Source organism: Anser brachyrhynchus (assembly GCF_964034855.1).
Source record: "Anser brachyrhynchus genome assembly, chromosome: 3".
Lineage (NCBI taxonomy): Eukaryota > Metazoa > Chordata > Aves > Anseriformes > Anatidae > Anser > Anser brachyrhynchus.
This window is the reverse complement of record NC_137696.1, coordinates 42,177,402-42,196,070: the sequence shown is the minus strand read 5'-3', so window position 1 is coordinate 42,196,070 and position 18,669 is coordinate 42,177,402. Positions and strand designations below refer to the sequence as shown.

General features: G+C 42.3%; 1 protein-coding gene across 6 annotated transcripts in view; it reads left to right on the top strand.

The window, feature by feature from the left end:
- Positions 1–18,669, top strand: part of DRC8 (dynein regulatory complex subunit 8) — a 51,911-nt gene that overhangs the window by 15,755 nt on the left and 17,487 nt on the right. Inside the window, exon 1 of one of the 6 annotated variants that reach the window (XM_080586739.1) lies at positions 4,020–4,833. The exons of 4 other annotated variants lie outside the window; for them this stretch is intronic. In XM_080586739.1, coding sequence (XP_080442865.1) covers positions 4,806–4,833 — 28 coding nt within the window. In that variant the 5' untranslated portion in view covers positions 4,020–4,805. Of the gene's footprint in view, positions 1–4,019; positions 4,834–18,669 lie in introns of those variants that run through there. One more of the 6 variants, XM_080586740.1, reaches the window with a different exon arrangement.

The following is an 18,669-nucleotide window of genomic DNA, read 5'->3' as shown; positions in this document are numbered from 1 at the left end:
ATCCAGGGACTGAGAAGCATTTCAGACGCTGCCATTACAAGCAGACTTAGAGCCTATTTTTCCCTTCTGAGTTTTCCTTACAGACTCAGCAAATAACTGAGCTTACTACCTCTAAACCAGCATCTCACCCTTGCTGCCTTCATCCCTATTTCTTCCTCACTTCCGATTGCATGGTACAACTTCCTGCCTGGGCCAGCTCAGATGCTTGGCAGACCCTTTGCCACATTTCTTAACATGGCAGAAGCCTATTCACTTTTTGATGGATTGTTTTTCTACTACTTCAGTGACTCGTATCTTCCCTCAATGAATAGCGCAGCTAGTACAAGGTAGAAGGAGGATGTGCAGCTGGCAGTAGTGAAGGAAGGACAAGAACTGAAGAAACAGCTGGATCCTCCTTTTTCAGCATCAACGAACTCCTGGTGTCCCATGGAAATATACCATCTGATATAATATTTAAGGGATCAGATTTTGGGCTTCAGGGTTGAAGTACTTGTTTGTTACCTGTGTGAAGAATTAAAGGAACTCCCTTGTCAATTTTTGTGCTTCTTGCTATTCTATAGGTCAGAGCGGGAAGATTTTTCTTTTTCAAAAAGAAAACAGTAAGATGCCAGAAATGGTTAATAAGAAAATGGCAGCAGTCTGGAAGAAGTCAATGGTAGGACTATTAATGGGACACTATTTGTCTGGCTCTACCACTCTCTTAGACTTCTTGTCATCTGGTCCAAGGATCAAGGTCTGCAGTAACAAGGCAAACAAGCCAAAAGAGAAGCCGTGTCCCCTCCCACGCATCAAGGAACAAGGTAGCTGCTCTTAATGTAATTTACCCAAAATTTGAAGGAAAGACACAGCTTAGGCAAGGTACGATGGAGGCTTTTTCTTATTTTTATCTGCTTGCTGTGTATCATTTGGGTGAACAGATATGTTTAGATAATTCTCTGTTTTGAAGAAGCTGTTTCTGAGTCACTCAAATCAGCAGCTGATCCCAGAGAAAGAGTGGAACAACTATGCCATATGCACTTGGTGAGAAATGGTTCTGCAACACAGAAACACCTTCTGATTGGTAGGGCTGCGCCCTTTCAGCTGCAGAGGAGTTAAAGGTAGACTCCCGTCACAGAATCGTAGCTATTAATTTACTTTCTCTCTGATGGACAAATGAATACACTTACTTGTGTTTTCAGTTTTACGGTCCCAAAGAAACCACAGAGGGAGTTCCATAGCGAAAGTCTTCAGCAACTGGTTGGAGAAAAGATGTGTCCAAATACTGCAGTCCCCAAACCATGGGGGAACAGTCCTTTGTGAGACGTTACTATTCCTCCTTGAACTACTTTATCTTCTATATCACTTCTCCCATTTTAGAGCTGTTTTTTGTGCTGAGCAAAATTTCTGAACATATGCATGGAAAGTACACAAAACGTGTGATAAGACCCTGATAGTTGAGAGAAATGTATGCGATGAAATTAGGCGCAGAGGCAAGGGTACCTTACCACTATTAGACATCAGTGGATTCAGGCTTTGTATCAACAATGCTGGTTCCTTCCGTATTTTTCCCTGAGATATTTTTTTGACATTTTTAAAATGAAAAATTACAAGTTTAAAAGGGTATGTTCTCTTCAGAGGAGCTCTTTAAAGATCTTGCATGCAGCAGCTGATATTTCAAGCTGTTGAATTAGTAGTTCTGGGTTTCCTTTTGTACTTGCCTGTGCCAAAATGCGATTAGTTGTTTCAGCCCACTCATACCCTTGGTTTGAGATGTCTGTGCATTAAGTTAGAAGGGAAACAGTCATGTGGTTCAGGTCCAATATTTGATCTGCATTATAATTGTTAACATTTTTTTCCTACATAGATTTTTCAAGATATGTTGCCAGGAAATTTTAAAGTGGTGAGTTCTCATTTTGAAGTGCTTTCTCATTCCATATTTTGTTCTGCTTCTGGAGACAGACAAGACACCAAAACCTTGTATGTCAGGAATTGGGGGAAGAAAGGGAAACAGGTGCTGACATTTGGCTGCGAGCTATTCAAAACAAAAGGAAACTCTGGTCTAGAGCGGGCGATGCAGACAAAGCACTTTGACTTACAGTAATTGTTCTGAGTGGAACATCAACAGCAGAGGCAGGAGAGTGTGAAATACTGTTTGCTGAAATTAGTAATAGCTGTAAGGGACAAAAGATTTTGGAGCTAGGCTAGGGGTGTCAAACTTATCAAGTATAAAATTCCAGGATTTGACCAGTACTTTTATATGTTTGGAATAAAGCTCTCCCAAAGGAGCTATCATAGCAGCGAGTAAGGGCCTGAGTCAGCTGCTACAATAGGACATAGCGTGGTGAACACAACATCATATCTGTTGCCTACTTCACAATTTCCCCTTTCTTTCCGGCTTTTACACACTGTTTTTGTTCCAATCAGTCTTGGAGGAAACTGAGATAAGTATACATTAAATATGTAAGGCTGGTAAGGAAAGCCAAGTCTAAACCCTGGTGAAATTGCTGGGAAGATGTTAAAACGTAAGTGTCCTGAGTGGAATGACTGTCTTACCACTTCACATTTGTGACAATTCACATCAAGCCAAAAACTACTGTAAAAACACAAGATTGCTCTTTGCTCAATCAGATAAATGACAGAGCAAGGGGGAATGTTTTTAAACTAAAAGAGGGGAGATTTAGATTAGAGGTTAGGAGGAAATTCTTCACTCAGAGGGTGGTGAGGCACTGGAACACATTGCCCAGAGAGATTGTGGAAGCCCCATCCCTGGAGGTGTTCAAGGTCAGGTTAGATGAGGCCTTGAGCAACCTGATCTAGTGGGTAGCATCCCTGCGTATGGCAGGGGGGTTGGAACTAGATGATCTTTGAGGTCCCTTCCAACCCGAGCCATTCTATGATTCTATGAAGATTCTCAATAAATTTGCACAGTAAGCAATATCTGTATGTATTCTAAAGCTGAACGTTGTTCATATTTGGCATATGGGTTTGGCATGAAAACCTGAATGACTGGAAGAGTATTTTTTAAAGCATTTATTTGGGGAATCTGGTAAACACTTTGAATTAAGTCGACATTTGTAGAAGAGCTCTAAATGTCCTATGATGAGTCAGGTGATCTGGAAAATGACATAAGAAATCTAATGCTTGGGCACAATATTGAAGAACACGAAATTTCACATTTAGAGTTGGAGAGGGAAGTAATAAAAAACAATGTATTTTGCACTTGTCTTTGGTTTCAAACATATGGCTGATCCACTACAATAGATCTATAATCAGGAAAGATGAAGGTTTTGTGTGTAGAGGGGTTGAGGGAATAAGAAATGGGACTTCATCAGACTGAAAGATAAGGGCCTTTCCTTCTTCTGTTGCATTCCAAATTCTGCATTTGGCTTCTGTGTCATTCTCACCAAAACTTCTGTTATCTGCTTGAGAGGAAACAAATCCGTGTTACTCATGTAGTCAAACATATACCTTGAAATATTTAGTTACTTTAATAAACTGTTAAAGTCTATAGATAACCATTTGGAAGGATCAGCTTTGTTAGAGAGTATAATCATCCGTTTTCCCAACTGAGTAATTGCAAGTTCTCTTGGGTGTCTATTATATCTTCTCTATTATATCCTCTTTACTCTGAGCTACGTTCAATAAAAACACAGAAATAAGTAAGTGGCTGAAAGGCACCGAGGATAGCTATTTCCTGCGCATAGCAAATCTTATAAAAAAGTGATTTTTTAGAGAAAAGAAGCCCTATTTTTTTTTTTAATTTTAATTATTCTAGTCCTACACTAATACTGAACACCTCAAAGCTGTCTGTTCAAGAGGTGGATATGAGTGTGTGAAGAGGCATTATCCAAATAGGCTTTGCAAAATTTTAACATCTGACAAGCAAGCACCAGCTGTGGTGAGGACATTTTAGTTCTAGGAATCCCCCCCCCCCCGATTTCCATGAGTATATGGTTGCATCTTGTTGGAATGTTAATATTTGTATGTTTTTTACTTTCATAGTTGTTTCAGAGTTGGAAGAACCATGCATTGCAAATACGTCTGCTAAAATACACAGCTATATTTAAACTGCAAAGTTTTATTTAATATCACTGAGAATATTTTAGCTGTTTCAGAGCGATGGTATTTAGAATAAAATGTTCTTTCACTTTCTAAAGCCCAGATACACAGAAATCTCTGCAGTTGCTGGGAAAACTAACAAGAAAGGAACGTTGTGAAATGGCAGACTGCTGGGGCTGGCCCACGGCCTCCCTGCCAGGACAGCAGCGTGAGCACCTGCCGCCACACGTGCCTGATGTAGCTTTTGGTGGTGGTTTATGTTTTCTGCCACCTTGGCATGGCAGGAGTGATGCCCTAAACCCTGCTTGGGATGGTGGGGACCACGGGTGTGGGGTTCCTGGCGGTCACGGGATGGTTGCAGCCTGCATGCCTGGGCTCCGTGTTTGGGGTGCAATTGATGTTTTTGGGCGTCAGTGCCCAGGGCTGTGGCTCACTGCTCTTGAGAACACGCGGTGCAGTATCTAAGGTGTGAGACTCGGAGACTCAGTGCACCGCACCAGCCATGTTTCATTTCACTTTGATTTGAGCAGCCTCCGTGAGGGCCGCAACTGCTTGCCAGGGCGGAGGGAAGCGAGGTGGCTGTGCTTGGCAGCCGAGGCCCGGGGCGGCGGCCGCGACCCTCAGCCGCCGCTCCCCGGGGGCCGCCCGGCCCCGTCCCGTCCCGTCCCGTCCCGCCCCGTCCCGTCCCGCCGTGCCGCCCGGGGAAGCCGGGGCGAGAGGGCCCGGTGCGGCCCGGGTCGCCATGGCGACGGCGCGGGGCCGCTGCCATGGCGGAGAAGGAGGGGAACGGCGAGGGTAAGGGCGGGCCGGCGGCCGCTCGGGGCCGGGGAGCCGAGGGCCGAGCCCCGGTGAGGCGGGCATCGTGCCCGCTTGGATGTGCCAGGCTCCCTCTGCCAAGAGAAAACGTAATCTGTGCCGCCGGTGGCACCGGGGCTTATTTTTAGAGGCAGGCGCGTTGTGCTTCAGGAAGCGCTGCCAGAAATGGGGTTTTGTAGGCTAAAGGTAATTCCGCCTGCAGGGGCGTTCGAGTATGGTTTCGAGAAGAGCATGCTTTCTGTAAAACTCGGTGTTGTGACTTCGTTAATCCATCCCTGCCATAAACTCGTGCATGTCGTAGTACTTCAGAGATTCCGAGTGCTGCATTCAAAATAATGTAAATAAGGGATTATTTCACATTAATTAGTAAAAGCAGTGTTCTCTGTAGAAAAGTCGTGTGTAAATAGTCATTGTGGATAATGCTGAAGGGTTGATTTTGGTAGAAGTATTTCCAAGATATGCTTTGCAGTATAGATACATTGGATAAATGAAGAATTAAGACCAATGTCCCTTCAGTGAGGTCGGTTCTAACCGTGTTCTAACCATGTTATTTCTTTTATATTGTTTTTCATTTGTGTTTAGTCTTGAAAAAGCACATTTTTAGCATCATTCCAGTTTTACAAAAGAAGCTGAAGCACAGTGCTGGCAGAGGTAGGTGGAGATTATAGGATAAGAGTCTAGAAGTCTGCTGAACCATCTGAGAAGAGGGAGTCTGGCGTTCTGGCAGGGTAACAGGATTGGGAACTTCTGCCTTCATACATATTTTGGGCAGCTGTATGGATGGTATTGAGCTCTCGCACCATTTTGTTAATCCATAGACAGAAACTCCTGGAGAAGGAAGACTTTTTTTGATTGCTTGATTAATGGCCTTTAATGAATTTTTTATAGTTCCAAAATACTTTTAAAGAAATTGAAGTACTATATTTGTAAAGACAGACTCTTTTGTTGACTTTTTTTTTTTTTTAATTTACTTAAAGTGTTCTAACATCCTGTAAAACACTATTCCCCATAAAGCATAAGATGTAATCATCTAGAGGAATATTATGCTGTCATCCTAAATAACTGTGACCCCAAAACTCTGTTACCAGCCTTTCCAGACTTCTCAATAGATCGTGGGAAAGTGACAGACTAGGCTTTGGCTTCATGTCTGCAGAATGAGGACAATGACCTGTACCACGTGGATAATACAAGGATGAGGCATGTAGCTTACCTTCAGTTACTCATTAGAATCTTACTCTGTTAGTAGGCAGACCAGTTGCTTATTGCCTTATGAAGGTGCCTCATTATTATAAATATGATTGAGGCAAACTAGCAGTCAGTGTCTCATTGAACTGCAGAAGCAATCCCATAAAAGTAAGATGCTCATATCCATTTCAGAATTGCTATTAGACTTCTTGCAGAAAGCAGTTAGAGGGTTAATTAGGATCCCAGATTCTGGATTCACGCACTGATCACGCTTGCTTCTGACAAGCATTCAACGTATACACAAACTGCAGGTTTTACTTTATGATGTCTCAAACCGAACAATAACATTAGTTGTATTTTCAACTAATTAGTCTTTAGGGTATTCCTCTTGATTCATCGTAGAACTGCAGTTTCACCAACTTTCATGGTAAAGGTTTCCCTTAGGTCCTATTATTTTCAAGTTCTGTCTTCTTCAAAGTTAAAATGTCTGCTTAAATGTTTTACAGATGTACAAGATGTGCACAAGAAAAAAAAAAGTGAAAGGTCAAATGCTGCAACCTCTTGTGCATAACATTGTTCACGCGAGTGTTACTCCCTAACTTACGTAGTTCTCATGAATAAAATCTTGCTTGTGCATGTGTTAATATCATGCCCATACTGTCTGGAGCTGTATGTTTTATGCATGAATTTATGTCCCCACATTTGTGCTTTCAGCATTGTTAATGTTTTTTTTTATACCCATCTGATTACATTAGACTGTTTGCTTCATCTTTCTCTTTTGCATATTTGTTTGTATCTTTTTTCGTATCATCCTATTCCTTTCCTTTTTTTTTTTCTACTTCATTCAGTCTGTCTGTTCTTCCATTTGCTCTCAGATACTTTCTTTATAATTTGACAGAACATGTCAGATTTTCTAAGTTTTAATATCTCTGATCTCAATACTGATGTTACTGGAACCTGAAAGTAAAATGTCAGACCGGTAGTGCCTGAAGTAAAACTAGACAGAAGACAAGACATATTTTTCTCCAGCTGGGATTTAAGAAATTACATGGAAGTACATAAAAGAAAGAACGCTCAGTGTTCCTATATCATTACGGTAATGTTGTATAAGTGATCAGTATTAAGAGTTTTTCTAAGACCATATTCTTTGTGCCAGCACGTACTTAAAATGCAATTTATACGTCACGAATTTTAATCCAAAAGGAAGTAGATTAAATAGTCTGAGCTTCTGTTTCCCGCACTTACACCCATATGAAACTGAATAACTGTTCCTGGATAACAGAGATCTTCCAAAAAATACCTGATGGTGATATGAAGACTTAAGGAGATGGAGAATAACCAGTTTGTGGTGATGATTTTTTTTTTCTGGTAAATAATTACTAGTTGTTCTGGGTAATTTAAATTACAGCTGCAGTATGTAATCAGTCCTCACAGATCCTTTTCCCCACTAGTGAAACACTCACATTGAGGTTGTCAGTAGAGATAGGAAAGAATTTTTACCTCTCTTTTAGTGCCTGGAGTAAATATAGTAACAATGTGTTGAGTCATACATATATCTGCTCTTTAACTGCCCTGGTTTGCCACCTGGCACACTGGTGAAATCAGAGATTTACTGCAGTTTACATTTGGTAGGAACAAGCTGCATATCCCATTCAACTATTAACTTCTGGCTAAGAGGCAGAGTTGCCACTGCTTTGGTTGCCCCGCTCGATCTTCCTACATCTGGGGGATTTAAACTTTCCTTTTACCTGTATCACCGTGGTCTGCTTGGAGTCTGTCTTTGCTGCAGAGATTAAAAATGCTCTCTTGCTGTTCGTTCCATTTTAATCGTTGTGAGTCCAACTTTAAGGAGCCCAGTGGCTGCCATGAGCACTGTAGGCAGTCGTAACCATTAATTCTGCTCAGAGCACACTTAATTAACACAAGAGTTTCAAACCTGACACAGCAAAGTGCTTAAGCTGTGTACGGCTTTGGGGAATCCCACTGAATGCGATAACACGATGCACATGGTGTTAAGCACATGAGTACATCTAAGTGTCTTGCTATACTGAGGATTTTAAAATGTTTTCTTGGGTTTTCACAAGTAAGCATCAGTATATGAAAGTACGAAAGTTATAGATTAAATACTTGCAACAAACCTTCAAGCTAAAGTAGTTCGTCAGATAAATTCTTTCTAATTATAAAAGTGACTGTTTCGTTTGTGCCAAAAAATACAAAATTAGTCTAAGTTGTTAAAACAAGTAGCTTTCTTAGGGCTCAAGCAAGGAATATTTCAGCTGTAGAAGAATATCTATGGGAAGAATGTATGAGACCACTTAGGAAATCACTTTGGAATTTACAGATGGACACTATGAATATTTTTATTTCTTCTTGTTGATATTCCTGTGAGAAGCTATTTGAGGAGAAAAGTTTATAGCTTTCATTAGATAGCAATGCAGTTTAACATGTACCTTGACATCAATTTGAGTTATATTTTAGTATTTTGTACTTGAGACTGAAACAAAAAATAACCACAGGCTGTAGATTCCTGATCCTCTTGGCTCTATTGCAGTAAAAGTGACCTCAAATGCATGTAGAATAGGTAGTTGCGGATTGACAGGTTTCTTGTTTCCATAGCACATAAAATAGCAAAAGTTTTTCAGTTTGGTTCTACTTCTAGCTGACTTACTGAATACAAAATTAGCTGGTTTGCAGAAAGGCTTTAAACTTTTTTGTCTTCTAGACAATGCCAACCAGCAGATACGCAGTGCTGACAGGGAGCTAGAAAACTCCCACAAATTCTCTCTCCAACAATAGTTAACGTGTTATTAAGAATTTCCATGTCTACATACTAATTATTCTGAGATCTGAGTGTTTTTTTTTTTTTTTTTTTTTTTTCCCAGTTCAGGAGCACCTTTACTGTATGTGAGCAGATACTGTTTCATTGCTGTTGGCAAGGCAGGGGGAAGGCGATGGAAGTAAATGTGGAAGTGAGGTCCCAGCCCAGCCTGTGCAGAGCCTGCAGGCACCTGCTGTGGGGTAAAGGGCGGGGGTCCCCAAACCCAAACCTGGCTCTGGTGGGTTTGGAGGCCGGACTGCATGCTACATGACAGGTCCCATGGGATATTTTTATACGTGGTCTTTAATATCAATCTTTAAAATAAAATACAGACTCCAGCTCTCAGGGTATGTGAAATACTTACTGCTCAACGTGATGTATGTGTGGGTAGTACATGATAGCCCTGTGAATGGAAGGGATTTCCTTGAGTCCAGCCTGCTGTTGCAAACAACTTTCACAAGTCACTTTCACAGACTTACCAAGCTGCATCTTAAAAATGGTAAGGATTTTTGTGTTGTTGGTTTAAGTTGACAGAAGTTTCTGGACCGTTATTGCTGATGATCAGGTTAAAATTAGACATGAATTCTGAAATGTATCCACGGACAGCTTGTATTCTTTGGTTTTTATTTTTTGTACTTGCCAACCTTCTTCATTTCTTTATAGAAATGTCTTATCCCCCATTGATGATAAATGTAAATGTCTTAAATCTGTCAGCTGAAAAGCTGTTCATATTCAAACTATTACTCTTAGGCAAACAGAAAATTGGAGGTTGATGTTCATTCATGATATGTAAAGAAAGTGGTTTAGCACTGCAAGTGATGCTTTCATGGCAGCTCCTTAAAAACAAGCAGCTGCAGCAAGCCCCTGTAAATCCCGTGCCAGGTCGTTTCACTTTCACACTCTTCCTTTGGCTGGTCCAAGTCCTCACCCCAGAGCAGAGCAAACAGAATTGCAACCAGTAGAGAAGTGGTGTTTATTAACCCATTTGAGACCCTGTGAAGAAACTTCAAGGAGTTGAGGTATGTAGCAGCATGGTAGCAGCATGTATTAAAAGTCATCCTGAAAAACATTAGTTCTCACCTTTCATTTTAGACAATTGCATGTCTTTCAAATGAGGAAAGTTCACACGCTGCTGTATTCTAGCAGCGCTACTGTGCCGCTGTAGTTAGTTAAACTTTCTGCTAGTTTATGTTGGAAATAAATTACTTCCAGGAGCTCTAATATCCACATGATTCTGATCTCCGCTTCATGACCACTTCAGCAGTCAGTGTGCAGAGGCAGTTCAGCGGGCACATTAAATTTAGGAGGCGCTTGGTGCAGATGTGCTCAGCCAGGTGTGCGTGCGTGCTGTTGGCGCCCTGCTGGGGCATCCCCAGTCCCGTCGGAGTTAGCCAGGCCTTGGGGCGCACAGCAGCCACTGCTGCACTGCTGCAATTTGTTGTGAATTCGGTCTTGGAGTTGTCCCTTGTGGCTGTGCCACCTGATTCTTTGGCCAGCCCTGCGGAGAGCCCAGGAAAAACAGAGGTAAACGCCCTCAGGGACCGTGCAGTACAGCAGCACAGGCTGCCTTCTGCCTCTGTTGCAGCCTGTGCTAGCTCTTACCTTTCAGAGGCAGCTGGAGGTACAGCGAGACTCTGAGCATTGCCAGGAGAGCTATATATCCTTGCAGGGCACTTTGCCGCTGGTGATGAAAGAGAATATAAGTATGGGCTAGACATCACTCTTTCATTAGCTCCCAGGTGTGGCTGAGATGAAAGATACAGAACAAATTGCAGCAGTGGAGATTACTGTTTTTGCCAGCTCGGAGCTGCAACAGGAGTGCTGACTGGAACAACTGCCAGAGTTGGGAATTTAGGGGTGTGCAAGACATCCCTAATGGAGATTTATGCTGAGCTTATCTCTGCCTGATGAAAAGGAAGTCTACGTGCAGCTGGTATTGACTTTAAAATAAGTGTGGCAATTATTTTTGCAGGCTAACAAACGTCAAGTGCTGGCATTTCTTTTACTTCACTCTAGGAAGGATAACATCATGACTTTCTGCAAGAAAAGTAGAAGATATTAATTGTATATTACCTGTGAATCACAGGTGTACAGGAGGCAGTCCAGATCTATGCACAGATAGGACTTTCTTGCTCTCTTTTGATGGCTGGAAGCATATTTCCACATCCTCTGCTCAGCAGACAAGTAAGATTTTTATATGAAAAGGAAATTTCCCCCTGTTGTTCTGCAGGTTAGTATGAAAAAGTGTGCTGTTTCACTGCCCTCCGTGCCGCTTGTATGCAGTGACAGGTACTTGGCAGCTTGTCCGAAGACAGCAGCTAGCAGAAGGAGAGCTTTGCTCCTGGAGCTGGACCCGTGCAAATGGTTATGGTGAGCAGCATTACTCAGGGCTCGCATGTTCGGCTCGTGCCGCCCGTGGCTCCCTGAAGGCAAACCCAGCTACCACTTGAGTGGCTGCGGAATAGATGCTTTGCCTGGCTGGCTGAAATCCATGTCGTAATTGAGACCTGTTAGGTCCCATTTGGTCACGTGTTTCTTGCAAATCCTTGTGGTGTGCTGCTTCCACGGTAATAATCTGCAGGTGGTGTGAGCACCCAGTGGGTGGCTTGGGAGCAGCAGAGGCCTGTGGGCCTAACGCGGCGTGGCTGGGGCCAGCTGCTGGGGAGGGCAGGGGGGGCCTGTCCTGGGAACCGCAGCTGAACATCTCATGCTGCATCCTGGCTGGTACCCTAAAAATGCTACAGATACTCCTGACGTAAAATGTTTGACAGCTTATCAACCGAAAATGCATGTTGTTAAGATTCAGGACTCTGTAGCCTTTTTTTGTGATGTGTCTCTTTTTGTAATTTAAGTGTCTCATCTCAGAGCACTGAGGCCAGTCCCATTCGGCCCTTCCCTCCTTGAAATGCAAAAAGACTAAGCAGATAGGAGGTGAAAAAATGTTTTAACACATGACAAAATATGAGAGAAAGAAAGAGAAGAAAAGAAAGAAAGAGAGAAAGAGAAAAGAAAAAGAATGAAAAAAAAGAAAAAGGAAAAGAAAAAGAAAAGGAAAAGAAAAGAAAAAAGAAGAAAAAGAAAAAGGAAGAAAAAAAGGAAAAGAAAAAGAAAAGGAAAAAGTAAAGGAAAAGGAAAAAGGAAAAGGAAAAGGAAAAGAAAGGAAAGGAAAAGGAAAAAGGAAAAAGCCAAGAAGGCTTTTTGTAAGGACTTTGCAGCAATAAATGCACTGTGTATGGGCAGACTTGCATGAAAGCTGGAGAAGCCATTAGGGTCACACTAGGTGCTGTTGCATTTTGAAAGTTGCTCATGAGAACTGCCAGGCATTTCTGCTTTAAGTAACGAAGATTTCAGGTTCTTTGAAACTGAGATTATCCCTACTTTTTGTCTAGAGGTTTTGGACACACACGGGACATACCCTGCATGCGTTCCTTCTTGTTCCCAGTACGGCGCATTCCCCAGAGGACAGGCAGTGAGCTCTGTGTTACTGTTGGCAGCCTTGCCCTCCTTAATGCGGGGGTGACAGTGGGCTAGGACAGAATGGGTAAGGTGCTTACGAAGGTCAGGTCAGGGCACTGGCTGTCTCTGTTGACCATTGCAGAGCTCAGAGAGACTTTGTACTCGGGGTGAGACAAGCCTGTGAGCTGTAGCTGCAGGGAAGGGAGCAAGGCAGAGCACAGGGAAGGTGCTTGTCGCGGGGCGCTGGCAGCAGTGCCCCCAGCAGCCAGGGGCACGGTGGCAGCTCGGGGCTGTGGCCAGGTGGAGCTGCACACAGGCCTCAGCAGCGGCGCCACAGGAGGCTGGACCTGGAGGGCAGCTGGAGGGCACGTATTTGTGCACATCCCTGCTACTTAAAGGTAGTAATCCTCCTGCACCGTGTCATCCTGGCTGGTCAAAGCAGAGAGCAGAAAACCCGCCTCTGCTGCTGCGCACATGGGGGTCCAGCTTGCATTGTCACTGCCTGATGGAAGGCTTGTGCCTACTCATACCCGCGAGGCAGGGGACGACTGCCTCCACTGGACCATTGTCCTTGCAGACACAGAAGGAATGCTGCAGTGTGGCTTACAGATTGCTCACCAGAGAACATCAGAATCTTTTTAAATTTTAACCTGAATTAGTCAAACGCGTGGTTTTCGTTTCAAAACTTTTTTTTTCCACGGCCTGGACTGGCTGGTCTTCTCTGGGTTCTGCCATGGGACACTGGCTGGGATTGCCCCAGGTCAGGAATCCCTTCTGCCTCCAGAGTCTGTCTCACCTTAATTGCTTGGACTGGGAACATGATCCGCACTGCATCTCGCTTGCAGCCCTGTCGTACCAAGCAGCCAGCCTCGGCTTCTCCGCTTCTCCTCTTTGGCAGATGCAGACCAAAGTGTGAGTTTATTTTGTAGAGAGAAAATAGGAAGGACTCCTTCCATACCATCCCACCTAAAGAAAAGCACAACAACAAACAAACAAACAAAAACAACAAAAAACTGATCACTTACTAAACCTCAGCTACTGCCTCATGTTTGAGAAAATTGAACTCCAGCTGAGTATAACTAGGTAATATTCCTTGATCATTTCCCAGGGTTGTAGGCTTCTCTTAATACTTAGGAAGATCAGTGCTTCATTCTCTGTAGATATAGCATAGATACACAGATTGTGTACAGTAAAAGCATCAGGGCATATTTTGTTGAGCCTTCCCTGAGTTGCACAAAGTACGCTTTGGACATGGATTGATACATGCCTGTGTTCGTCACTCAGAATTACTGCCTGCAAGGGAGTGGGATTTTCTCTAGCAAATCACATGACTGTAACATCATTCTCCTGTACGTCACAGAGTTGTATAGACTTAGCTTGCCATCACCAATAAGCTGCTCAGGAGCTCTTCGAACAGCGGAGAGGAGAGATTATCTTGCCTGTAGGGCAAGGGAGAAACTAATCACCGCCTTCTTTTTACTGGAAAATAAGTCTCATCAGCAGCATCTCAGCTGCTAAGGATGCAGGCACACATGGCATCTGAAGAGGTGAGGGTATGGTGACACAAGTAAGACATTATAATACATATGTGCAACATTATATATATGTATATATATTATATATATATATGTCTGTATGTAAGTGCAATATGATGTTAGCAGGATCCCTGCTGGGACCCAATCCCACTCAGCCACTCTTAACAATCAGCCCCTCCTTCCCTTGATATTCAAGGTCTGCTCGGTTGTAAATACTTTCAGTAAGTTTAGAGTACGTTTGGTTTGCATTTTATATGTATAAATATTTTTTATATGTATAAATATATTTATATGCATTTACTGCTTTGATTAACAAATTACAGCCCTCTTTTCTGGTGGCCTCCAGAAAGAATTGTGTAGACCCAGGGAAATTAATGTCTCTATTTCAGAAGCCTGGGCTTAGGGAGGCTGACAGGGGTCGTAGTATAGGAAGTGATGCAGAAAATAGCATTGCTCCCCTCCAACATATGGACAATTTTATGTTACAACAAGCACCTGTCAAAGAATTTGCAGAGGTAGCAAGGGTATCCCTCAATATTTGCCCTTCTCTGTTCCCATAGGTTGCTGCATTATTTGCAGCAAGCCCAGACAGTGGGTGTAGTTCCACCGGGGCTTTGTGCTGGCATACTTTGTCATCTGCATCCCTGGGCTTTAAGTGCAAGCTCCGGGCGGAGCAAGCAGGTAGGATCCTGGTGGGGAAGTGCAAGTCAGGTGTAATACAGCAGCTGTTGTATCATTGTGAATCAGGGCACATAGGTATGAGTTACTGAGTGCTGAGGACACAGACTAATCTGTGTGGACTGCTGTGGGGGCTGTTTGTTTGCCCAGTGCAAACCAGGCAGAATAATGGCACCTTGCAGGAGCAACCTGAAGTGACGGCAGTAAAAGGGCTTTGATGACCCTGGCACAGGGATGTGTACTGTGAGGGAAAGACTTATTTTTTCCATTGCTGAAGAACCATACCTGACCCAGAGGGGGGGATGACAAAAGATGGTGTCTACTTATGGCTTCTTTTCCAGCTTGAAATGACATCGGCCATGGCCTGTTCTGTTCTGTTACAGCGTCAGATTAAGGATTTTGTGAGCAGCAAGGAGCTGGACTTCATATCATAGCAGCAATTGTTTCTATACTTACTTTGTTTCTCAACAGGTTTAGTAGTAGAAGTAGTTTATTAATTGTCCCATTAGTTTTCTTAGTTTTGGTTCCCACATGTACTAAAACTTCTGAATCTATGGTAGGTTAGAATGCCATAGAATTTAAAATACCATCTACTGAGCAATCAAAACATAGGGGAATATTCAAGACAACTTGTTTCATCAGCTGAAGTTACTGGCAACTTGTAGCCCCATTAGATGCTGCCAATGGACTGTCACAAACTGGGTATGTTCTGCATTTTACAACTTGGAGGTTGAAACACACAGTTGTTATACCATTCTTTTTAAAGTCTTTAATGGATTTCTCAGCTTCTAACTGAAATAACCCAAATATTTCCATTGTGGTTGATCCAAACTTTAATTTTTATTACTGTCATCATTCTATAAAATAATCACATTTCCATAGCTAAAGCTGGAGTCAAGACAATGCTTAATTTTTCACTTCACTTTATTATATATTTTGCCCATATTACAATTGTCTTGTGTAAAGAAGACAAAAAGGAAAAAGAAAATATTTAATATTTTTGAGTCGGAATTTGATGTAGCTTTTCCAGTTCACTTTGCCACCGCCTGTATCATCAAACTGACAGCCTGCATTTTATTATCAGACATCAAGTTAATAGCTTGAATTTTCTAAAATCTTACTTGCTGGTGGTGGTTTTGTTCTCATCATGGGATGAGAACATGTTCTCATGAGATGTTCTCGTGCCATGGGGCTGTGCAAAGATCGTTCTGATTGCCCCACTCTGAGTTCTCCATATTGTGTGTCTATTTTTGAATATATAGTCCCTTTTTAGAACATTTTTACTCATTTTCCATAAGGCAGCCACTGTGATGAAAACAAAATAGTAACTTTTCAATTCTGACATATAATGCCATTAAGGAAAGAAGTATAACAATAGGGTGAGGTTATGCTCTTAGCCCAATGTTGATTGCATACACGATGGTGGGTGTATGGTAGGGTTTTGGTTTTGTTGATTCATGCTGCTGAGGGGGTTTGCTTGTTTATGTAGATACCACATGGTGTATGCTGTGACAAACGTAAACAACAGGGAGCGATCATATGGCTAGTCCTCAGGAATTCTGGAAGACAAGAAAAAACTCTTACTGTTCCTGAGATTTAATTTTTACTTCCTTGAAAATGCTTGGAAGTGACCTCTCCAGAAACCAGTTAAGCTTTTCTCTTCTTCCACAGGAGACAGACTCAAACTGAATTTGCTAAGTACCATCTGTGATAACAGGGGATGCTTCTCATCTAGGAGGGAAAGCATTATCCCTTTCCTGAGTCCGCAGACCATAGCTTGGATCCCCAGATGGGACTAGGTACCACTGTCAGTGAAGATTTCAGCTCGATCCTTTCTTGGGACCTGCTGTATACCAAATTTTATGAAGCTGCGTCTTTAACTCTTCATTCAGTTTGAGCAGCAGAACTCAGGAGACGTTTCCTATTGGTGCCATAAATACTTGGGGTTGTTTCACCTCCCAGTCCTTACATCATGGTTTTCCCTAGAGACGACAAATTTCACAAGACTCCTTAACATCCCAGCCTGCTTGAGGATGATGAGCAATGTGAAAGTCCTGCTTAATGCTGGAGAGTTTACGTGGCAGCTGTGCAAAGTTCCTGCTGACATGGGGCCCTTGGCCCGGCTCCCTCGCAGTGGGAACCTGCTGCCTGGGAGCTGTACATTCGAGGCATGGAGTTACAGCTGGAGCTGTGCTTAACGGGAAATGCTTCAGCTGCTCAGTTGCAGTGTATATAGTTCCTAGGAAAACGTATTACCAGATCTTTCCCTGTCCTGCCTCACAGATGGCTAGCAAGGTATTTGTTGTAATTATTAGCTGGTAGAAGCATTTCCTAGATTCCCCCTAATTTACTGTCTGGATGGATTAACCCAAATCTTACATATCTTTAAACTCATGGGATTTTAGTTTTGGCTGCAAAGAAACATTCTTTAGGTAAGGTTCTAAGAAAAAAACTTCCTACTGTCTATTGAACGGAGTCCTGAGTTTTGCTTTGCACTCTTTTAAGTCTAGGGAGTGATCTGATCTGTTTTCTTCGGACTGCAATTTAGGACCAGCCTTATCCCTTCTTTGGAGGAATTGAGGTGCTTTATAAACCTCTTGTTTTAATTCAAAATCTTTTCAGAATTAAGATTCTTTTCAATGACCATATATTATGTCATTATATATCACATGACACGAAGACATATTGCATATTCTGCAAGCTTAGAGCTTAATCACATTGTTCCTTCCTTTTTTGGTATTTACTGTATTTGTATTATGCATGCTGTTGGAGTTCAGAGCAGAGAAGAAAATACTTCTCTTGCCCACCTGTTTCTAGAGCATAGCACACAATTATGGTTTCAGCATATTAGGTTAGCTGTACAATAGGCTTTCTCTGGAATTAAGGTCACTAGCCAAAATCTAATGCACACCTTTTCTTCAGCAGAGAAGAAGGGTCTTGCCAATAAGTCAGATTGAAATGACCTCTAGATTATTTTCTGGCTGTATACCTTTTCCTTAGTAATTTCCTTGAAATAGAATTAGTTAAATGCTGTAAGTTTTCCTTCTTTGGTGTGGGGAGAGGTTTCTGATTTATTTTTAAGTGAGTCAAGTTCCCGAATACACTTCATGAGGGCAACATAAACATTTGTGGCAGAATAATTTAGGGAGTGATATACTTTGCTTTGGAGTTAGGAGAAAGAAGCAGTAGCATAGGAACACTTTATGCTGCTGATACAGGCTCCAAGAATTCATTTTATGAATCTACGCTGGCTTTCCCTTTGTGCTCTGGAAACAAAATGTCTTAATAAAACTGATGAGTTTATTTGAGAGAGTTTGAGATTTCACCTGTGCTGGTGATGCTGAGTGTTATGACTGCTTTTTAAGATCTTGACCCAGGTGGTAGTTCAGTTAACACTTGCTTAAAAGCCCGATTAGATCTCGTAAGAGCTAACTGATAACCTCTCCTGAATTGCGGTTGTGAAGCCTATTATTATTATTTTTTTTTCCCTCCATATTTAGGAAAATGTTCTTTACATTAGGACTACAGTCAGATTTATTTATTTATTTATGTATTTTAAAATTCTCGTGCCCTTATTTCATTAGCGGTGTTGTGAAGGATTTTGGAAGAGCTCAGATGAAACAGTGGCTGCAAACATCAAAAACAAATCATTTTTGCTTTTTTGTTAATTTCTTTCCTCCTTCTGCCCTGTACACCTAGGGAATAAATTGGGAATTGCCCTTAAAGGGAATGTGGTACAGGTTTCAAATCTGCAGGAACTGCACCATTCTCCCTCTATACTGGGGAACTTTTACTGCATTTTGACACATTTCTAGGATTTGAACTCTGTATTAAAGCTGTTGAACATCAGAGGAGTAAGAGCTGTTTTAGCTTGTCGTGTTCTGCTTGTTGGCCAAACCCTTTCTTGGATCATGCAGATTTCAAGCAGAGACTTCATGCTTACTTTTCTGTACCTTTTCCACCTCCAGCTGGCTGAGATACTCCCCAAAGCCCAACCTTACCTTCTCACCTCTCCTTTTTCATTGGCATCACGCGGCAAGACAGACAGAGCTGCTTGTGATTTTGGGGCTGATGGCCAGAGCTAGGATTTGCAAAGGGTGGACATAGGGGTCCTATGGACGTGTGTTGGAGCAGTGTTAGCAG